This window comes from Trifolium pratense, linkage group LG5 (genome assembly GCF_020283565.1).
Source record: "Trifolium pratense cultivar HEN17-A07 linkage group LG5, ARS_RC_1.1, whole genome shotgun sequence".
Lineage (NCBI taxonomy): Eukaryota > Viridiplantae > Streptophyta > Magnoliopsida > Fabales > Fabaceae > Trifolium > Trifolium pratense.
The window spans coordinates 45,042,647-45,060,297 of NC_060063.1; the positions used below are offsets into that span (position 1 = coordinate 45,042,647).

A 17,651-nucleotide genomic window follows, 5' to 3' on the forward strand; every position below is an offset into this window, starting at 1 on the left:
TATTGCGTTTTATATATAATACGTAGTATATTTTTCCATTAAAAAAAAAACTGACAAAGATAAATTAAGGGTCTGTTTGTTATCGATTTTTTTAAAATAGATTCTTATAGTGTTAAATAATTTTGTATAAAAAAATATTGAAAATAAATTTTTTATAAAAGCTTCGAATGAAAATTTGGTTTGAATAGTTATTCTTAAAATGTTATTTTAAGCATTTGATGATTTTATTGAAAAAAAATTTGGATATCAAAATTTCGAAAAATCACATAATTTTGAAACTATTTCAAATAGATTTTTATAAAAATCATTTTTGAAATACAACTTTTTGAAAAAATTGTGATTTTGACTATGTTTTGATCTTCAATAATGTATGTTTATGTTATATGATGTCAAAATTAATATTTAATTTTTTTTTAAAAAAAAACAAATATAAAAAAGTTGTAGTATTTTAAAAAACGATTTTACAAAATAAATTTTCAAAAATACAAAAAAAAATTTACTGTTTTAAATCTGAAACAGACATGCCCTAAATTTAAGAGGTAAATCATTATAAGGATTAAAAACATATTTAACCCTCTATTTATTACCGGTATCTCTTTAATTTCCAAAAACCTTTATATTGGGCCACCATTGTACAACTTCTACATTGATTTCACCACCTTAGTGTCCTCACAATTTCTGCACATATATATATACATATATATATATCATCCTTTTCAATGTACTCTGCTCACACCAATCTTTTCATAATTTAATATTGCAACCTATTCTATTCTTAAGCTAAAGCCAAATATAGAAGTTAGATTTTCCACTGTCATTTCTTTTACCATTTTTCAAATAATACCAAAACAGCTTAATACTTGTTGTTATCCTATTGGATATATTTGTAATTTGAGACTTATATTGATCAAACTAAGGAAAAAAAAAAAGAAACAAGAGACATCATGGCACACACTTGTTGCCACAAAGAGAAGGTGAAAAGAGGACTATGGTCACCAGAAGAAGATGAAAAACTCATCAATTACATCACAACTCATGGACAAGGTTGTTGGAGCTCTGTTCCAAAACTGGCTGGTAGTATTAAAAGAAAATTTATTTATTAAATTTTAAACTCACTCACTACTATTTCATTGAATAATTCTCAAAACTTTTTTTTGTTTTTTTATATATTCATTTATATATATCATGATGTGTTTAGGTCTTCAAAGATGTGGAAAGAGTTGCAGATTAAGATGGATAAATTATCTAAGACCTGATTTGAAACGTGGAAATTTCTCTAATGAAGAAGCTGCACTCATTATAGAACTCCACAGCATTCTAGGCAATAGGTATGATATATAAATCCATTACATATATATAGCACTAAATTGATAAGGTTTTTTTTTTTTTTTAGTAGCTTAATGACTACAAATTCACCTCTTGAGGTGAATTCACTACTAGAAAAAGTTTAAATACCGATGAAAATTAGAGACAGATTTTGTCTGTCGGTATTTAATTAAGATTTTTCACTTATTCGAATAAGCAGGAGATTACGAGTTCGAACGTCAGACTTGCATATAAAATACAATATTCCTATAAATCGTGATATTTAATTTGTTTTTCAAATATACCAATAATTTAATATTATTATTGACAATGCTCTATTATTATTGACAATGCTCTTTTTTTAAAACTAATACTAGTTGATAAATATAATTTTTTAAAATTGCAATGCTCTTTTATTTATTTATTTATTGATTTTTTTAACATGTATAAAAAACTATAACGACACTTATTTTGGATAGGTGGGCTCAAATTGCCAAACACTTACCAGGTAGAACAGACAACGAAGTGAAAAACTTTTGGAATTCATCGGTAAAGAAGAGAATCCTTTCTCACAATATTATTCCATCTTTCAACACATTTTCTAATGTTCACATCCCCTTCAATCATTATCAATATCATCATCAAGATCACCTATACTTTCCATCCTCATCTCAAAATTTACAAAGTAATTTTCATATTCAAAATCCAGTTCCAGAAATAGCACAACCAATATTTAATCCTCCTTGTTATGAAGATACATGTTCAATGGATTGTGTACCTCTTCATCTCAATTCAAATCAAGAAAATCAAATTTCTAAAAGTGATACCACCTCACTAAATATTGTTGACAAATTAATCAACCCAACTACATTAATTCAACAATATGATCAATGTCATGATGATGACTTGTTTGAACTTGAATACATTGTGCCTAAAATGAGTGATCAAAGTTTTGAGGATTATTATGCTTGTAGCAACCCAATTGAATTAATGCAACAATATGATAAGTGTCATGATCATCATCACTTGGTTGAATTTGATCAACCAATTGTGCCTAAATTATTCAATGATCAAAGCCATGAGGATTATGCTTGTAGCTTCCAAGAATCATCTAATTTTGAAGCTCATGAAGCTACAATAAAAATTCAGGGCTACACATCAAGTAGTATTTATTCACAAGATCACACTTTGGAAGCTAATCAATTCGATTACAATTCCTGTTGAGTGGTATCTCTTGAGGTGTCCGCACTTTGTTGGCTTTTCCTTTTCTCTTTCCCATTTTGGGTGGTTGCTTTGAGCGGTTTTGGTGATTTGTTGCTTTCTGGAGTTCTTTTTGGTGTTTCTTTTGTAAATCTTTTTTATTAGTTTTTGAGTATTTCTGATACTCCTGCTCCTTACTCTGTATTCTGACTGTCTTATCTGTTATACATATTTATCTATTTGTCTTTCAGAAAAAAAAAAAGAGTCATAATCTAAGAAGTTGTGTATTGATCCGCCTATTTGTATTTAAAATTATGTTTTGGTTTTTCGTTTTTTCCTCTCTTCTTGATAGTTTGTAATAGTAGGGTTTCAAGTATCTTTGGTAATTTATGTATGTGTGTGATGTTATCTATATAATGATTAAATGCATTTTTTACAATTACAATATTGAATTATAAGAAGTAAAAGATGTATTTACAATTCGATAGAAAACACCTTAGATGCATTCTTACTATTAGAAAGAAAAGAATTGAAAGCAATTAAGGGGCTATAATACTTTAGCCTTCTCAAAAATAAAATTAAGAGGCTATTACACATTTAATTTACACCAATTAGAGTAAACTAAATAAACATGCATTCCTACGCGACCTATGAATCAAAACCAAAAAATGAAACATCATTCAACCATACCATCTTCAAAGCACTCTCTTGTATATCCATAAATACCCTATTTTAAATGCTACCCAAATCTCTTCTCACACAAATCGACGCCTTAAAAAAGAAGAAAAAAATAGTCAAATAAACTAAAAAGAACCGAATTGATAAGAGTTACTCTACCCGTAACACATAGATATACAATTGCAACCATTCCAAACACAAAGGCCTTTTCCCCTAAAATCAATGATAGGTTGTCATATATAGTCCTTCTCCTCTGGTTAGCATCAACTGAAATACCTAAAAAATTATGCAATGCATTTCATCATCTAACGTATATTTCTTCACATGAGTGTAAAAAATGATTCAATGCATTTAATCATCTAACGTATACATTGACTAACATACATATCCTTTTCCATTACTCTTATAACCTCAACCTACCAATCGTTATTTGGTTCAGTGGTGATTGACGCTGAACTTGGTAGGACTGCGGTTCGAACCCCCGCAACTGCGATCGGAAGGGGGCTATAACCACTTGATGCCAGAACTGACCCCGAACCAGATTAAACTGGTGGTGAAAAACAAAAAAAATAAAAATTATAACCTCAACCATACTAGTTCAGGCACTTCCATTGATCTAACTGTGACTTCCATGCAGTGTATTGCTATTTAATTACATGCATCAATGTCATCTATACATATATAAAAGTGAATTTGTCTAATGTGTATAATAGTAAGATATACTTTTTATTGTTTATAAATATGTCACATATATAGAAATATGATTTAATATATTTTTATATAATAGTAAATTTTATTGATCCAATAATAAAATTAAACTTGTATTTGATGAAAGATTTGTTTAACTTATATATACATTATAATGGATAATAAAATTATATATGAGTGTTAATTATTGAGACTTATGTGACTTGTTTTTTTTAATGGTAAAATATATTATATATAAAACGCAATAAGAATAAGAGAAAAGTTAGAATACAAAGGGATGCCAGAAATACATTCCGTCAACAACGAACAAACTCGAAAAACACGCACAACAATATAATAAAGCACACCAAAAACTAAACATCCTTAACACACCATCGTAAGAAGATCCAAAAATTCATCTAAAGGAGGAGCAAGGCTCGCTCAGCCACGCCAAAAAGGATAGACACAGGATTGAGACCTACGTGGCTAAGTCTGATATATATGAGATATATGCCGACGTTTAATTTGTTCCATTGCTCTCTAGATCTCTCTGACATTTATGGATCACACACGACATGGATACAAAGACAAAAGCTTCTGGTCAGTCGGAGGAGAGACTAAAGTGTCCTTAAACGTGGCCTAGCGAAAGGAGACCAGTTATATCATAAATAGTAGTATACTTTATGATTTGATAACAACTTTCCGAAGCATGCACCAATATAGATAGACTTTCCAGCCAAAATTTATAAGCAGTTGCAATAAATTGTGTTATTTTTAAAATTTTATTGTTATAATTGTAAATAAATTATTAATTGTTGGTATTTCAAGTATGAGTTGAGTTCCACATCGAATGAAACAATGAATGTTGAATGATTTATAAGTGAGACGATCCATAATCCTAACACCTTAAGGTTTTGGGTTAAAGTGTACTGTCCAACTCACTTGTGCAATTTGTTCAATGCCCGGTGTGATGATCCCCGGACCCCCTCATGACCCAACAATGATATCATAGCCGATGAGTGGTGTTGATCCGGTTCCTTGTGTTGAAAGTCTTCCTAACAGGGTGTTCAGGCGGCGTGTCACCTTGATGGCGCACAACGGCGGTACAAGTGGATGAAAAAGCTTCCGTTCGAGGGAGAGCATACCCATAAAATAATGGATGAACTCACACTTGAGGGGGAGATGTTGGTATTTCAAGTGCGAGTTGAGTCCCACATCGGATGAAACAATGAATGTTTGAATGGTTTATAAGTGAGAGGACCCATAAACCTATCACCTTAAGGTTTTGGGTTAAAGTGTAGTGTCACCTTGATGGCGCACAACGGCGGTATAAGTGGATGAAAAAGCTTCTGTTCGAGGGAGAGCATACCAATAAAATAATGGATGGACTCACACTTGAGAGGGAGATGTTGGTATTTCAAGTGCGAGTTGAGTCCCACATCGGATGAAACAATGAATGTTTGAATAGTTTATAAGTGAGAGGACCCATAAACCTATCATCTTAAGGTTTTGGGTTAAAGTGTAGTGTCACCTTGATGGCGCACAACGGCGGTACAAGTGGATGAAAAAGCTTCCGTTCGAGGGAGAGCATACCCATAAAATAATGGATGGACTCACACTTGAGAGGGAGATGTTGGTATTTCAAGTGCGAGTTGAGTCCCACATCGGATGAAACAATGATTGTTTGAATGGTTTATAAGTGAGAGGAACTATAAACCTATCACCTTAAGGTTTTGGGTTAAAGTGTAGTGTCCAACTCACTTGTGCAATTTGTTCAATGCCCGATGTGATGATTCCCGGACCCTACATGACCCAACATAATTTATATTGAATTTTATCTTATGGGATAAATACTTTTTAATGTGAATACTCTACTTATCATTATTATAAGAAAAAGAAAAAGAACGTTAATATGTGTTCGAATGTTACATGTTAAATAATTTTGGCTTAATTACATTTTTAGTCCATTATCTTTATTTTAGGTTTTAGTTTGGTCCTTTATCTTGTAAAAGTTTTAAGTTGGTCCCTTATCATTTTTTTAAGTTTCAAAAGTTAAAAGTTTTAAGTTGGTCCCTTAAGTTTGGTCCCACTCATGTTCCATGTCATTTTATTTTAATTAAAAAAACAAAATTAAATAAGGATAAACTTGAAACCTAAAATTTGACGGGAGGACTAACTAATGCAACGGAAGAAAACGTAATGGGCCAACATGAAACTTTTTAAAGATAAGAGACTAACTTGAAACTTAAAATAAATAAAAAATCAAATGTATAATTAAGCCAATAATTTAATATAGAAATATTCGTCTTAAAAATTATGCATACAATTTTTTAAAAATAAAAAATTATTTATTGAAATCTATCAAAATTTTGCAAATATTCAATCATATTTTTATTAAATTTTTGTGCGCTGATTTATAAAATACTACTATGAACACATTTTGATCAAAAAATAATGAGTACATTTTATATATATATATATATATATATATATATATATATATATATATATATATATATATATATATATATATATATATATATATATGGCAAGTTCTATTATGTACAAGAGACATACATGAAGTTTTCGCCATATTTTAATTGTGACAAATTTTTCTCGAAGAATATATTGAACTCACAAGGTGAACTTTCTTATTTCAACCAAAATTTCTCTCGAGAGTCATGACTTTTTTTTAGGTACAATGTGAGAGTCATGATATTAATACATTAATTAATAATTTAATTCTATGATTTTGTGGTAACATAAACCCTCTTGGCCTGGTGGTGTACCGTAGACTTAGGACCTCGCAAAGTGTGCTATTTTTAAGTGTCAGTTTGAATTTTTCTGATACAATTTTTTGCGTTTTGGTCAATCCATATAAAGTTTTATCAGCTATGACTTTAATTGGGTCTCCACTGATGGATAGTGGGAGGACTGGTTATCGAATTAATCTGTCATTAAGATGGACACTAAATTAAATTAAAGACTTAATTAATAAAATGATCCCTTAAAAATATTTTTGATTTAAAAAAGGTCTAAATAGGTCCCTTAAAAAAAATGTCCGAATAGGTCTTTTAAAGACATCTCCGTTAATCAGTTTGATCCCTAAAAAATGGTCTGAATAAGACCAAACTGATTAACGTAAATATCTTTAAGGGACCTATACGAACATTTTTTTCTTTAGTACTATAAATGAAGCAAAGTCACTTTCTCTAAAAAAAAGTTGAGACTATAATTTATTCAATAACGAGAATCAGACACAAAAAAATTAATAACAATCAGACACATAAATAAATTTATTTATGCAATTAATTTTTATTGGTTGTTAAATTAATGTTTTTTGTAATAAAAGAAGAAGAAAAAAAAATCTACAATTCTGAAAAGATAATCTAGAAAAATCATCGAGTATGATATTGATAATTGTTTTTCAATCATTTCATTTTTGCAGCAAAGTAAAATTAAAGTTATCAAGAACTTTTTAACAAAAAGGAAGTTCACAAAAACACTCGTGCTGATATAGGGCTTTTTTTCTCAATAATTATTTTCTGAAAAATGTTAACATGAGTCTTAAAAATATGAGAAATGCTATCCTCAAACTCTCTCACAAACTCCTTTTAACACACTCCACTATATTGGTCCACCTTGCACCTTTTATGACTCATCTAATTAGTTACTGATTGAGCAATTTAAAAAGGTATTTAATATTTTTTATTTTAATTTTTTTACTATAATAACTACTCACACGCCGTATGTAACCCACAATTCCCGTAAAAATAGTCACTTGGATAATCTGTGCAGGCAATGAAGAGTGATGAAGCTAACTTTCACATTTTAAATATTTGAATGATTGTTTAAGTAAACCAGACAAGTTGATCGAGACACTAATTATCAGCTACTCTTGGACTAAAACATAGTGTACGTCTTGAATGCAAACTGCCACTGCAAACAATATTTGAATATAAATTAAGAAGTATATATAAGTAACAATATATGGTCTGTGAAGAGATCTAGCTGAATTATAAAATCAACACTACCAAATGCAGTAAAATCATCTAGTTTGCACAAAAATCCAATAAAAAATCCTACAAAACAAATCTCTATAACAACTTTATTAACTCCTCGAACACTCTTGATTTGCCTGTGAAAATGAGAAAATGAAAGACAATTAGGTGAAATTCAAAATGCATCTTATAGCCAAAACATTAAGTATAATGTCATACCATCGTTGTTGATGCAACTTTGATTTCATCATGTGAGATATTATTTCACTTTAAACAATGACAGACTTCAAATCACTTCAAATGACATCAAATATATAACAACAATGAGAAAATCATGTTAAAATAAGATCATTGTAGAAATTTTGATAAAGTGGAAATCTTCTAACCTTCTTTTTTTTATCATTAGATGTTCTTTTACGACCTTTCTCTATTCCACTCTTAATTCTTCTTGGAGCACCTTTTGTTTTTTTCTCTTGAGGATCACGTAGTGGCTTCTCATGTAAATTGTTATGACTAACTTTTTCCTTGTCTATTTTCAAAGATTGATTGATAGTTACACATTGTTTCAGGACCTCTTCAAGTGCATGACATGCAAAATCATAACTCTCAAAACTTAATGATCCTTCCTCAAGCAATTCTATAGCATTTTCATATAAATGATCATATCTTTCCTTACTAGAACAAACATCTTTCTTTTTCCTTTTGTGATGCTTGCTTCTAACATCTTTGGTCCATCTTCTCAATATATAATGTGGCGGGACAGCAAATACACCAACAGCTTGGAGTGCCATTAATGAATGTCTACAAAGATATCCATTATACTCAAACAAGTGACATATGCATGATATTTCCTCTTTTGATACATTACACTCTACAATAAACTCTTCATTTTTCTGAAAGTCAAAGATTTTAAAAGTGTTAACTTGATTATCTTTATGCTCTTTCACAATACGACATCCAGATAATCCCAAAATTTCAACTTGAAATTTTTTGAAGACTTCATGTGTATAAATCATTGACATTTGCTTCTCAAAAGGTGATGGAGTCCTAAGAACAGGTTGTTTGTGCCATGTATTAAAATCAGCTTGCATTTCCGCCTCTTCTCTATCTTGTAAAGCAACCTTATATTTTTCAACAAATTCCCGTAATGTAGTTTTCTTACATACATATTTGTCAAAAAATGAATTAATGCTCTCTGATCTCTGAGTAGTTGACATGCCACCAAAAAAAGTATCCTTCATGTAAACAGGAACCCAATGTTCACGTTCTTCATATAAAGAGTGAATCCACACATCTTTCGATAGTTGAAATTTTTCTACCATTTCATGCCATGAATCTTCAAATTGTTGTTTTGACCAAGACTTATAAATGCATATGTTGAGATATATCATGAAGTCTCCATGTTTACTCAATACATGACTAAGCTTCTCGGGCACCTTACGAAGTATATGCCAAAGACAAAAACGATGTCGAGTATTAGGAAATACCTCTTTAATAGATGCTTTCATTGCTCTATCTTGATCAGTTATAATTGCATTCGGAGGTTTTCCACCCATTACTCTGAGCCATGTTTTCATCAACCATGTGAAAGTATGTGTGGACTCATCTGAGAGTAATGCACAACCAAGTAACCTTGATTGAAAGTGATTGTTTACACCAATAAAAGGAGCAAATGGCATTTTGTACTTATTTGTGATATATGTGGTATCAAACGAAATCACATCTCCAAACTCTTGATAGTCATCTCTACCTTTTGCATCAACCCAAAATACATTTTTTATACGATCCTCATCATCCAAATCTATTGCATAAAAGAATTTTGGGTTTTCTTCTTGCATGTGCATAAAACACTCCAACATTGCATTTGCGTCTCCTGATTCTAAAGCCAAGCGCCGACCTTTATCTAAATGATTTCTGATATCTTTCTCCAAGCAACCAATGTTTTCATATCCTCCATGTTGTTTGGCCATTGCATCGTAAATTTGGCTTGTTCTCACTCCAGCATGTTGCCAATTTTCAATACAATGCTTTTGAGCTTTATTGATTCCTCTGTGACAAGGAAAATAATGTGCATATCCTGGAAAAAGTTCATGGTTATGATGTTTAATGAAATTGTGAACAATCCAGTTTCCATCACAATTTCTTTTTATACGTAAGCTAGCCTCACATTCCACCTTCAAACAAGGACGTGGATTTTGTGCAATGGATTCCCGCTGCTTCCCATATCTTGTGCAAGCATAAGTCACATCAATAAACTGTCTCGAAGCTTTTGAACGACGACTATGTTTAGTTGATATTCCAAACCCGACAACTTTAGCATAATCCCTGTAAAATGAATGAGCATTTTCTTGTGAACCAAATTTCATTCCAGTGTATGGTTCTTTATCATTAACCTCAACAGCACATGAATAATTGTCGGCAGTTTCATTGAAAGCTTGCTCTTCAATCCCATCAACAACATGCTCTCCATTTCCATCAACTTCCATGAATTCCTATACTATAAAACAAGTAACCATATATTACTAAAAACAAAAATAACTAATTATAGTATACCAAACGTAAAAGAATAAATTTAAGATAAAGTTGGTTGGATAACATCAAAATAAAAAATATATTACAATAGTAAATTATATGCTAAAACTGATAGTCTACAAGCTACGTATTTATTGCCATAGAGTTCTATATCAACCCGTAATTTATCTCAACTTACTTTAATTAAGAGATAATAACAGAGTGAAAGTAGTAGTGAAATATAAAACTTGTAGATGTTGGTTGTCTTCGAAACAGGTGATGGTAGCATGCATCAACAATTTTTTGACAGAGAAAAGAACAACTTGCAATTTGTGTAGCGGCAAGGAGAATTCACAGTGGCGCCAAGGGAAAAAGACTATTTTTGCGGGAATTGTGGGTTACATACAACGCGTGAGCAGTTATTATAGTAAAAAAATTAAAATAAAAAAAATATTAATTACCTTTTTAAATTGCATAAAAGGTGCAACGTGGACCAATATAGTGGAGTGTGTTAGAAGGAGTTTGTGAGAGAGTTTGGAGATAGCATTTCTCTAAAAATATATATTAAGAGTCAAATATAAAAATATTATTTTATAATATATATATATATATATATATATATATATATATATATATATATATATATATATTCTTTTAAACATTTTGTAAAATATAGTATGTCTCATAAAAACATGTATTATTATAGTAACATTTATATGTTTAGATACTTTTAACTTTTAAGAGCTCATTATAATGACTCTCATGTACTTTTAGGAGTGAAAATTTCTCATCCAACCTACTCACTTTCTCATCTACCCCTCTGTTTTTCCATTTTTGCTCTTGGTCAAAAACTTCGGAACGCGTTTTCCGAATTTTTTTTGCCTTTAAACACAACTTCGGAATGTGTTTTCCGATTTTTTTCCAAATTTGAACTAAAAATATTCGGAAAAAGCATTTCGAATTTTTTGACCAAGGGCAAAAATGGAAAAACAGGGGATGAGTGAGAAAGTGGGTAGGTGGGATGAGAAATTTTTCTTAGGAGTATGTTAATTAAGGATATGTCAAATAGTAATTCTATCTTGAATAAAACAATTTTTAACATTTAAAGAGTTAAAATATGCAATTTTCAATACAATTTCTTAGTGGCACATGTTAGCTTTTTTCTTACTCAACCTGGTCCTTTTTACAATGAACACTTTGAAAAAATCACACAGATCAATAAAACACATTGTGCATAGTTATTTTCATTTAATACTCTTATAAATTTAAATTTGTTTCATATATACCCCTATTTAATTACTCTTAATTCAACTAACTTACTTATTTTTAATTTTTTCTCTCATTATAAATAAGGGCGTAAGTGAATTTAAACATTTAAAAATTTGGTCAAGTTTCTTATAAAAATAAATAATTTTTTTTTTTACTTTTGTTTCTTATAAAAGAGACATGAGGGAGTATTATTTTTAGGGCGTCTCATAAAAGGTGATGTTGGACCTTATTTTGCATTTAAATTTGTTTCAATATATAATTGCCTTTTCTTGAGTCTTTTTAGTCACATGGAATTCAGCAAAAGGTGATATAAGAAGATAAAAGGCTGCCCCTAAATATAGTTGAGTATTTGGTAAGCAAGGCACACTCTAGAAAGAAAGAAAGAAAAAAAGTACTAGTACAATCAAAATTTATTTGTCAAAAAAGGAAGTTTTTTGGAGGACGTCCCTACTTGTTGTCATGCAAGTAGGTGTATCCAAACAAGATTATTTTGATGGCAACATTTTTTGCTTGATAGGTCAATCTAAATTCATTCAAATTGAGGCTTTGTTTGAGATATGCCCCTATATATTGACTTGTTGCCTATCATATGGTATACATATGTTTATTAGGTTGTATTGTGTGTATTTCAAGTCTCATATTGTAAAGAAATTAGATACTAAAAAAGTTTATAAAAAGTTTTTCCTTACTGGTATTCCCTTTGTCCTAAATTAAAAATAAAAAAACAATAATTTACACTTATATATATTAAGAAAAACAAACATAATAAGTATTATATTTTATGTTTTTCTTGAAATAAGTTTCATGGGATAGAAAAATGTAAAATTATTTTTTTATTGGTTATTGATTACAGAGAAAGAAGAGATATCGAACAAATTAAATTCAATTTAATTTTATAAAAGTAAGTAAAAATAAATCTTAAAAATAATAAAAATGATCCACCTATGGCTTTGATAGTTATTACTTCTTCAGGAGCTACCATGTCATTCCTTGCGGCAACCATTGAAATATTACAGAGCGATCTAAAGAGGGTCATAGTTTATTTGCAGTCAATTAGGCTATATGATCTGAGCTACGACGCCATTCCTTGCAACAACCTCTAAAATATTACACAACGATCTAAAAAGGGTCATAACTTATTTGCAGTCAATTAGGCTATATATGCATGATCCTTGCTTGTGGTATCTTTAACTATTTGGTTAACATCTTTCACTTAATGAATAATGCATTTTTCAAATATTAATATTCCCAAGTGCAGTATTTTGCTTATAAACTGAGACAATGGGAGTATAAAAAGTTAAGAATTATAATATAAAAAAAGAAGAAGAGTATATTGGGACTATAGTTCGATCTCTAATACTTCCTCTAATTCATTTTAAAAAATAAAATTTTAACTACGAGATTATTTGACAAAAAAAAAAAAAAAGTCTCATAGTAAAAGATCGACATCACTCCCATTAGTTTTTTCTTAAAAAAACTTTTGGAGATGTTAAAAAACGACAAATAGAAAGTAACGACATTTAAAAAGGGAGTAGTAAAACAAAAAAGGGAAGGAGTAACATTTCATTTTTATATCAAATAATTTGAAGTTAAATCTATGTAAATTTGTAACAAAGGTCTCCTTTGGTGGATTCCTCATTGACATTGGTAATTGCTACTTAGGATTCTGCCAACAGAGATATAAGAGATGAAATCGAATTACACATACAAACTTTTCTAGTTTTAAATAAGAAAACATAAACTTATACTATCTTCATCACATCAATCACATAGTGCACATAGCTACTACAACCGAAGATAACACAATGGGATACATACCTCAAATGAACATGGAAGATTGTCCATTGAGCACAGAAAGTTACTCTGGATTATATTGAAGAAATGGAAACACCTAAGCACAGTTATGTAGGGGTGTTCGTAGTTTAGTTTAGATTACTTTTAAAACAAAAAATATCCAATTTAAATATTAAAATAACATATATTTAGAGATGTTTGCGTGTACAATTTGCATCAATTTGAATTGTTTTCTTTGAAAAACATTTGATATGATAAAATGTAATTGAGAAATGTTGCATATCGCGAATACATACTTCGTTAAAAATAGCGAAAGTACACTATGTTGTCCTAAATAGCGAAAGTACACTATGTTTTGGGAGGTTCGTGAAGCCTATCCTTCGCCACATATAGCAATACTCAATGTATTTTGAATTTGATAATCCAATTAGTAGCAACTCAAAAATATTAGTATATCTTAAATTTATAATATTTCACTCCAATAATACATTTCATTAAGAGCTTAAAATAGATCTCACAAATTCACAAAATACCTCATCTTTAAAATGCATTTCACAACTTTTGATGATTAAGAACCAATTGTAATAAGAACAATTCTTATACAAGGCATTCACATCATCCATCTTCAATAATGAAACTTGTATGAACCAGTTCTTACCTCTAATATAAACCTACACTAAAATATAAGAATTGCCATTGAACATGGTTTAATATAAGAAATTCAATTTTTCTCTACTTCAAATTTAGTTAAATCAATCACACTCTATCATCAAGCAGTAAGAGTTACATATTATTGCAAAATGAGGGCAACGCCAAAAAGACAATAAACGGAATCATAATATATCCATACATGGTAGTTGCCTGAAAATTTGGTCATGGCAGACTATACTCAGAACTCATGTTTCACCTTGTTCTACCGAGTCTTATCATCAAGTGCACTAAAGTGCTATGTTGCATCGTTGCCTCTGAAGTCAATGACACTAAGCTGTAATTCTAAACCGACCCTTAGCTATTCTTCGAGCAATTACCTTTCTGCCACCCTTGGTTGCCTTCCTGCTCAAGCAAAAGAAAAAAATTAACCTTTATGGTGTAGAGACATAGCCAACAATATTCAATGTGGTGTCCTGTTCCAAGAAACAATCTCTATATAGGTTTTAATTTATTTTTTAACATTAAAAAGATTTCAAATATTCTCCACGATTTCCAAGTTATTCACTTATTCCACAAGCCAAGAGATCTAAGCAATAGAAGGTATAATGAAATCATATAAGGTGACGACATTAATTGATCAGCTCCTTCAAATCCTATGTATATTAGTCTGTGTATTTGATCTTGCATATTGAGTATCCTAAAGCATGGTGACATTCTCCACATTTTTAAAATTTACCAACACCGACATGCATGTAAAAGAAAAGGAAGGCTAAAACAATCATCTTTTCTTATTTATACTCCCACCATTCCTAATTATAAGCAAAAGTGAGTACAAGAAACTTGATGGATTTGGTCCAGATTTTGAACCAAATACATCAACTTTCTTTGACCCATTTTTGCTTATAATTAAGAATGAAGGGAATATTTAATAAAATAAAGGAGACATCAGGACAAAAATATAAGATTTACCGAGCAAAAAAACCATGATTCCTCTTTCGCCGGATAGTGCTAGGTTGAAATGTCCTTTTTGGGAATAAAATCATTGGATCATCTGATGAAGAATTATCCCCTGAAGAACGAGAATAAATACTAACATGAAAAATATATTCTAGAGGGATGTAAATTGCTTAAAATTTATAGAACATCATCTTATATTTAAGCTAGTACGAGAGATACACTTTGTAATAGAAATGTTAAGCATAACAAATCATATGGCCATTTGAGGATATAGATAGAGATTCAATCAGTATAGGAAAAAGTTTTGTCAAACTACAAAACTCAATCTACTTAATAACTTTTTATGGCCATTGAATTTTCATCAACATTCAATAGTTGGTTTGAAAGGTCTTAATAAGTAGGTCAAGGTCAATGAAACATAAATTCATACAATTTTTTTTTTTGACAACATAATTTCATACAATTTAAAAACAGATTAATACTTCAAACTTCATTAGACAGCTTTACATCAATGTCTAAAATTTTGCATGCACTTAACAATATTGTGAAAAGCGAGATATTGCCTAGGATTGAGAGGAGGTACAAAATTATAAACTGTAAGATTGTGGCAAGGATCGTAAGATCCTACCAAAATAATTATCAAGGATTGGGATGGAGTAGCAAGATTGTAACAAGAATTGTATGATCCTACCAAAATGCAAATAATACTCAATGTATAGTGCATGCAAATGAAATTTCATAATCACAATTTCACGAGTCTTAATTAATCAAATCACTAAAAGAAAATACTCAAGTTTGATAAGCTCATAAACATAATACAAGCAAGTCCACAAATAAAATACTTAAGCTCAAACATAATACAACTCCACATAAGAAAATACTCGGAGCCTGGATATGTGAGAGACAAAAAGAGAGGCATAGAGCTGCAAGAGAGGCAAAGAGGGTTGCGAATGTGAAAGAGACAGTGAGCTGTGTAAGAGAGAAACTAAGATAAACAAGATCGAGCTGTGCGAGACAGAAACTAAGATCAATAAGATCGAGCTGTGCGAGAGACAAGAGAAACAGGGTGCATTGTATTTGTATCAGTGGTAATCTCTCTCTCTCTCTCTCTCTCAATTTCATTTCTCGTTCATGTGTTATTTTAGGATTTTGAGGACTTTTAATTAACTGGGTCATGTAAACCTGACTCGAATCTGGCACAGCAAAATTGCAAAATGTGTATGATTTTAAAATTTGAAATGGGATCCCAGTGGCACAATGATCTTACCCAGAATGCATTTTTGTACACGATTCAACTCGCTCCAGAAGATTAAGATAGTAAAATCATGCAATCTTACAAGTTAAATTGCGATTTCAACAACATTATTGCATAACCAACATAAAAATATTATATCGTTGATATTACTGATATTCAATGGATGGAATTTTAAAATATGCATTACAAAATGTTATTAAGCAAATAAGTTTAGACCAAGCATATTCCTAGAGTAACTGAATCCCCTATATAGATATATTGGGTATCATTTTCCATCCCTGAATTCCCTTTTGATGTTCATATTTTCCATGACTAATATATATGCACAAAAATCAAGCAGGAAACCAGACTAGAAGCAGCATAAATTTCCATAATATAATCCACAAAATTTATATTTGAACAACCTTCCTCATCTTCTGGTCTAGAAGTGAACTAACATGGAACCAAAACCAAAGCCTCTTTAATAATTAGTGGTTTGATCTTGTAAGTAAAATTTCAACACATGGCAGAAAAAAGGGTCATATATCTAACTTAAGTTTAAGCTTCTAATCATCCAATTTAAACTAACTAATTAACTAAACTTTGATGACACAGCACGGCCAAGAAATTAGCCGAGTGAATCAATGAAACACACATGAATCACAACAATGCTAACATCACAAAACCACAGTATAAGTTATCAATCAAGCATTTATTCGATCACTTCGCATTCGAAATCAAATTAGATTGAAAAGAAATTCTTCATTCTCCTTCAATCTCAAAAACTTCACTTTTGCAACAATTACCAAACAAACATTTCAATTCATGTGTATTATATCAAATCCACCCACATTTTTTCATCAATCACCTCAAAAAACAAAACTTTACACACATAAAAAACATAGCCTATTGTGTTTTCTCCTACATTTTTTCATCAAGCAACTTAAAAAACAAAACTTTATACAAAACAAAAAATTCCCAATTTTTTTCAACAAAAAAAGGAGCTTTAATTTAAGCTATGAAAGAACAAGGATAGAGAAAGTACCATTAGGTAAAAAGAAGCGAAGACAAGGGAGGCCACATGGGTAGAGAAACCCTTCAGATGAAAGTAGTTTCTTCACCGATTCGGCGTCGTTTTGAGGAATATTTTGGATTTTGGAAATAGTTGGGAAAAGGTAAGGTTGGTGGTGATTGGCATTCAGAAGCGATTTTGAATTTGATAGTGATAATCGATTAAATAATGCAGGTACATTTCTGAGAAGAGATTTCGAAGCCATTTTCGTAATTGATTTGTTCAGAGTGTTTCGTAAACCCTAATAGTTGTATATGCACTCAGTGATGAAGATGAATGAGGAAAGTGGATC

At 30.5% G+C, this 17,651-nt stretch overlaps 3 protein-coding genes and 1 long non-coding RNA gene across 4 annotated transcripts; 1 reads left to right on the plus strand and 3 right to left on the minus strand.

Annotated features, from left to right (window-relative positions):
• The first annotated feature begins 755 nt into the window (after positions 1–755).
• Positions 756–2,529, plus strand: LOC123886759 (myb-related protein 308-like). Its single transcript, XM_045936050.1, has 3 exons — positions 756–1,074; positions 1,199–1,328; positions 1,785–2,529. The coding sequence occupies exons 1-3, from the start codon at positions 945–947 to the stop codon at positions 2,527–2,529; spliced, it is 1,005 nt and encodes a 334-aa protein (XP_045792006.1). The 5' UTR covers positions 756–944.
• A 5,286-nt stretch (positions 2,530–7,815) lies between these two features.
• LOC123887550 lies at positions 7,816–8,433 on the minus strand. Its single transcript, XR_006801570.1, has 3 exons — positions 8,258–8,433; positions 8,091–8,165; positions 7,816–8,008 (listed from the first exon to the last, which is right to left on the minus strand). It is a non-coding gene; the product is annotated as an uncharacterized LOC123887550 (long non-coding RNA).
• A 3-nt stretch (positions 8,434–8,436) lies between these two features.
• LOC123886760 (protein FAR-RED IMPAIRED RESPONSE 1-like) lies at positions 8,437–10,359 on the minus strand. Its single transcript, XM_045936053.1, has 2 exons — positions 8,558–10,359; positions 8,437–8,445 (listed from the first exon to the last, which is right to left on the minus strand). The coding sequence occupies exons 1-2, from the start codon at positions 10,355–10,357 to the stop codon at positions 8,437–8,439; spliced, it is 1,809 nt and encodes a 602-aa protein (XP_045792009.1). The 5' UTR covers positions 10,358–10,359.
• A 3,799-nt stretch (positions 10,360–14,158) lies between these two features.
• LOC123885124 lies at positions 14,159–17,651 on the minus strand. Its single transcript, XM_045934380.1, has 3 exons — positions 17,333–17,651; positions 15,066–15,165; positions 14,159–14,498 (listed from the first exon to the last, which is right to left on the minus strand). Exons 1-3 carry the CDS (start codon positions 17,562–17,564, stop codon positions 14,426–14,428), a joined length of 405 nt encoding a protein of 134 aa, XP_045790336.1. The 5' UTR covers positions 17,565–17,651; the 3' UTR covers positions 14,159–14,425.

Excerpts from the sequence above, each read along its gene's own strand:
- LOC123886759 (XM_045936050.1), top strand. The coding sequence starts at position 945 with ATGGCACACACTTGTTGCCACAAAGAGAAGGTGAAAAGAGGACTATGG. Across the intron at positions 1,075-1,198 it reads CTCTGTTCCAAAACTGGCTG|GTCTTCAAAGATGTGGAAAG; the intron begins GTAGTATTAAAA and ends TGATGTGTTTAG. Across the intron at positions 1,329-1,784 it reads CACAGCATTCTAGGCAATAG|GTGGGCTCAAATTGCCAAAC; the intron begins GTATGATATATA and ends TATTTTGGATAG.
- LOC123886760 (XM_045936053.1), bottom strand. The coding sequence starts at position 10,357 with ATGGAAGTTGATGGAAATGGAGAGCATGTTGTTGATGGGATTGAAGAG.
- LOC123885124 (XM_045934380.1), bottom strand. The coding sequence starts at position 17,564 with ATGGCTTCGAAATCTCTTCTCAGAAATGTACCTGCATTATTTAATCGA. Across the intron at positions 15,166-17,332 it reads TCGCTTCTTTTTACCTAATG|GGGATAATTCTTCATCAGAT; the intron begins GTACTTTCTCTA and ends CTCGTTCTTCAG. Across the intron at positions 14,499-15,065 it reads AATCATGGTTTTTTTGCTCG|GAAGGCAACCAAGGGTGGCA; the intron begins GTAAATCTTATA and ends TTGCTTGAGCAG.